Source organism: Chrysochloris asiatica, unplaced genomic scaffold (genome assembly GCF_000296735.1).
Source record: "Chrysochloris asiatica unplaced genomic scaffold, ChrAsi1.0 scaffold00178, whole genome shotgun sequence".
In the NCBI taxonomy this organism is placed as follows: Eukaryota; Metazoa; Chordata; class Mammalia; order Afrosoricida; family Chrysochloridae; genus Chrysochloris; species Chrysochloris asiatica.
In genome coordinates, this window is record NW_006408696.1 from 600,016 (window position 1) to 604,462 (window position 4,447).

General features: G+C 48.9%; 1 protein-coding gene across 1 annotated transcript in view; it reads left to right on the forward strand.

The window, feature by feature from the left end:
• Positions 1-879: 879 nt before the first annotated feature.
• Positions 880-4,447, forward strand: part of CTF1 (cardiotrophin 1) — a 3,886-nt gene continuing 318 nt past the window's right edge. The window contains exons 1-3 of the mRNA XM_006871979.1: positions 880-904; positions 2,066-2,184; positions 4,266-4,445. Of these exons, the coding sequence (XP_006872041.1) occupies positions 880-904; positions 2,066-2,184; positions 4,266-4,445 (324 nt within the window). The remainder of the gene's footprint in view (positions 905-2,065; positions 2,185-4,265; positions 4,446-4,447) is intronic.

Consider the following 4,447-nt stretch of genomic DNA (forward strand, 5'->3'; position numbering starts at 1 on the left):
TTATTTTACATTCTCACAGACATATACTTTGGCTCACAAACTGCATTGTCTATGGCCTCTCTCATCAGACAGTGAGCTCCTCAGAGACTCAGAGACCCTGTATGGATCATCTCCAGGCCCTGTGGAGATCAATGTGTGTGGACCCTCCAGTGTCTATCTGCACCAGGTTAGTGGGGTTATGAGTAGGTGTGGCCTCCTGTCCCCGGCTCTGAAGTGTGCTGCTGTGTGAGATTTGAGTGTCTGTATGCAGTAATCCTCAATAGATGCATGTATGTGTTAGTGGGGATGTCACTGGGCCTGATAAAGTGAGATGAGGTGATAGATACATCGCCCTTCTGGTAGGTGTGACAACTAGTTTGTGCTTGAAGAAGGGAGAATCTGATTATCAGGGTGACAAAGAAGTTATGCTGACTGATGGAATACCTCAGGATACAGGTGTATTTCTGGGTAAGTGTGAGCCTAGATGCCTAGGGGCATTCCTTACACCTAGCCCCCTCAAGGGAAGGGCCTGCACATTCTGCTTTGCCAGTCCTCCAGCCTTCCTCTCCAATCTCCTAGTCCCAGGGCCAGCCCCTGAGCCTCCTCCTCCTGGCGGAACGCAGAGTTGCTGTCCATGTCTAGGCACCCTCAGTTTCAGGGCCCAAACCCACCGTGCCTATAAGCTGCTTTCCTCACTCAGGTCCCTACGCGGGCTAGGCGGCACAGGCTGAGAGTTGAGCTCAGGGCCAAAGCGTCCTGCTTGGGAGTGGAGGTGTGGGGCGGGGGAGTGGGGGGGAGTTTGGGGTCTGGGTCCTGATTGGCTACCCACGAGCCACGCCTCTACCCTGTCCCCCTTCTAAAGGGGGGCGTGGAGGTAACCGGGATCTGCCTAAGGCCAGCATGAGCCGGAGGGAGGGAAGTCTGGGTAAGGGACGATGGGCCGGATGCTGGTTTACCGAGGGAAGCAAAGGTCAGAAGGGCTAGGAGCTAGGGTCAGAGTCCTCAAATCTGGGACGGGAGCGGCCTGGGCGCAGGAGCTTACCCTCGTGTCAGTTAACGAGTGGGTGAGTTGTGGGAAGGGAGCAGGGAAGGTTCAGTGGAGGCCTGCTGCGCTTCCAGGGACTTGGGCTTAGCGGCCAGATACCCGCTTCGAGTACACCTGGAATCGGGGCAGGGGGCTGGACGCCTGGATCCACTCTTAGTCTCGAGAAATAATCAGAGCTTGGGTGCGGAAAGAGCAGTAGAATTGGGGAGAAAGTTTTATAGAGCAGTAGAATTGGGAAGAAAGTTTTGGGGCTACAAGAGATAGTCAGTGACCAGAGGAGACGAAAGTCGAAGCAGCTCAGGAACTGTACATGCAGTGGGAAACTCTGGCGGACGGCGGGCGGGAGATGCCGGTCCCCTACTACATCCCCCAGTATGCATCTGGGCGCGCGCCGTACATCTCGGGAAATGTAGTCCTCCCCTTCTTGGTCGCTACCCCATGATTTGTGTCCCTTAGGACGGGTAGCTGTTTCATTGATGCTTTCCAGGGTCCATCCCAGTGACTTGCATCAAAGGAATTAGAAAGCGAATGGGACTTAGATTTCCGGATCTGTAAAATGAAGGGGTTGTTTCCTTATAGGTCCATTTTTATTTGAAATGTTCTGCTTTAATGATGTTGAATTCCAAAAATAAGTCACTGAAGTACAGAAATAGATAGGACAGTTCTATCCATTTAGGGAACCAGGTTGAGGCAGATACACAGATAGGATTATAATCTACCATTAAAAGAGCAGCTTCTGAAGTATGAGCAAATAAAGTTAAAGGAAGAAGTTAATTTGAGAGACAGGTGAATCTGGAGGTCACACTGAGGAGGCTGTATTTTAATTTGGCCTTCAGGCAATTTCAACAACAATTTGGGCACAGGGGACACACCTCAGGTAGAACAGCTGCTTGGAAAAGATCTGGGTCCTCAGTTGGTATGGGACCAGACTCTGCCAGGCTCAAAAATGGAAAAAATCTGAGCAGAGCTGCTAGATTCCTGAAGGAGGAACCAGGAAGTATGGGTTTGGGCTACCTTTATCCCTACTCCCTTTTTCCCCAGAAGACCTCCAAGCTGACTCCTCAATCTCACTCCTTCCCCACCTGGAGGCCAAGATCCGTCAGACTCATAGCCTTGCCCACCTCCTCACCAAATATGCTGAGCAGCTGTTCCAGGAATATGTGAGTAGGAATCGGGATAGAAGGCGTTGGGGATGAGGGAGCTGGGGCTTAGGGGCTTATGGAGAAGCACAGATCACAGGAGTCCTGGACCATCCAGTTTCTCAACCTCATTTCCCAGTTACTATGAGGATCCTTGAGATGGACAGTAATTTGCCCTTGGACAATTGGAGGAGGTTCTTGTATCCCAAATGCCCCCTGTCCTCATTTTGGAGTTTCCCTCCTCATAGCTTTAAGTCAGAGGCCATCTACGAGTGTGAAGAGAACTCTGATCTGAGAATCAGGAAAACTAGGGCTTCAAACTGGTTCTTCCCAGTTCAGTCCTGGCCAACAAAGCAAAACTGGAAGGGACTCAAACTTGTAAAATGTGGGTGAACTGGAATGATAACAGTATGGAAAAAATTACAGGTCAACACCCTGTTAGAAACATAATCTACTCCTAGAAAACAAGGGCAGTGTGCAAGTTGCATAGCAACCCAATCTCTAGGTCAGAAGAGTCAGAAACCATGGTACCCCACTCAAAGATGGTGAATGAATGACCCACACTGCTTTGAATGTGTGTGGCTCTCCACTGTCCCAGCAGTAACCTAAGTTCATGCATCAGGCACCTGAAAGGGCTCACTATGGCTCTTCTAAGTTTCCTATTCCAGGACATCAACTCATAATTTTCTTCGTTCAGTTATCATTCTGCTTCACCAGATTTCAAATATTCAAGTCTGTTCTGATTTTGCTTCATCAGCCATACTGAACTGGTTTGAATTGGTTCAAAGTCCTGAGAAAGACTGGGGTCTGGTCTCTATGAGGGGGCTTCAAAAAGTTCATGAGAAAACAGGATGAAATGATAATGAAACTTTCCACAAACTTTTTGAAGCCCCCTTGTATGTAATCTTATCTCATCTCCATGGGCATTCATCTCATGGAGGCAGTTGAAGGAGATGCATTGTGAATTGATTTAGCTTGATATTCAGAGAGGCCAATAGCAGTTTTAAATCTGGGATAAAAATTCCATCTCAAGAGGAGATTTTTACAGAGGAGGTGGCTCTGCTGGCATCATTGGTTGGGCAGAAGGTCCTGCCCAAGGAAAAGTGTTTACCTAAGATTTCCTTGGCGTAGTGGAGAGAAGATGTAGTTTAAATTGTTGTTGTTGTTGTTAAGTGCCTTCGAGTCGGTTCCGACCCATAGCGACTAGGCAGACCCAAACCTACCAACTTGCTGACTATGACATTAGGCAGTAATAGAATAATCATGATTTGGGGTAAGAGAGAGAGACTGGTCTTGTGGTCCTACCAACTCTGGTTCATATTCCAGCTCAGTTGCTTACTAGATGGTGATCTAGGACAAGTCATTGTACCCCTTTAGTGCAGTTTCTTCATTTATAAAATCCTCATCATCCTCATCATCCTAGTCCCTATTGGAAAGCAGCCAGCACAATGCCTGAACTGGACAGGAGGTGAGAGGTTAGGAAAGGATGCTATTGTGATAGTCATTTAAATTGCAAATAACTTTCACCATTATCTTTCATTTGTTTGTTCCTATGAGGGTTATTCAATGTACCACAACTACTTGCCTGACTTTCTGGGGAAGGGAGGATAAGATAGCTCATATGATTCTCAGAAGATCCCTGCTAAGAAGACATGACTGAGAGTGTTTTCCACTTTACAGAGAAGACTAAGGCTCAGAGCAGGGAAGTGATTTTTACCTAAAGGGCACAACTAATAAGTGGTGAAGACAGAATTTGAACCCTAGTCTGTAAGGTAACATTAGTAAAAGACTAGTATTTATTGACTCTCTCCTATGGGCCAGTCTTTGAAGCACTATACATACTCAAAACCACCACATCAAGTTGAAACTCTTACCCATTTCAGAGATGAGGAAACAGGCGTTCATGTAAAGCTCCCGTTGTGTTTCTGTTGTTTCGTATTCTTTCAAACACTGCAGCCCTGCAATGAGGGATTTATCATTTGCCAGATGAGGAAACTGAAGCTCCTGGAGAGGAGGGGGGAGGGTCCATTAAGCATGGAGGAGGTCCCACCCGGGGCCACACCTAGGAGAGCCCCGCTGACCCGCAGGCTGTGTCTCCTTAGGTGCAGCACCAGGGAGACCCCTTCGGGCTACCAGGCTTCTCGCCACCGCGGCTGTCTGTGGCCGGCCTGAGTGCCCCGGCACCGAGCCACGCGGGACTGCCCGCGCCTGAGAGGCTGCGCCTGGACGCTGCGGCGTTGGACGCGTTGCCACCCCTGCTGGATGTCGTGCTCCGCTGCCAGGC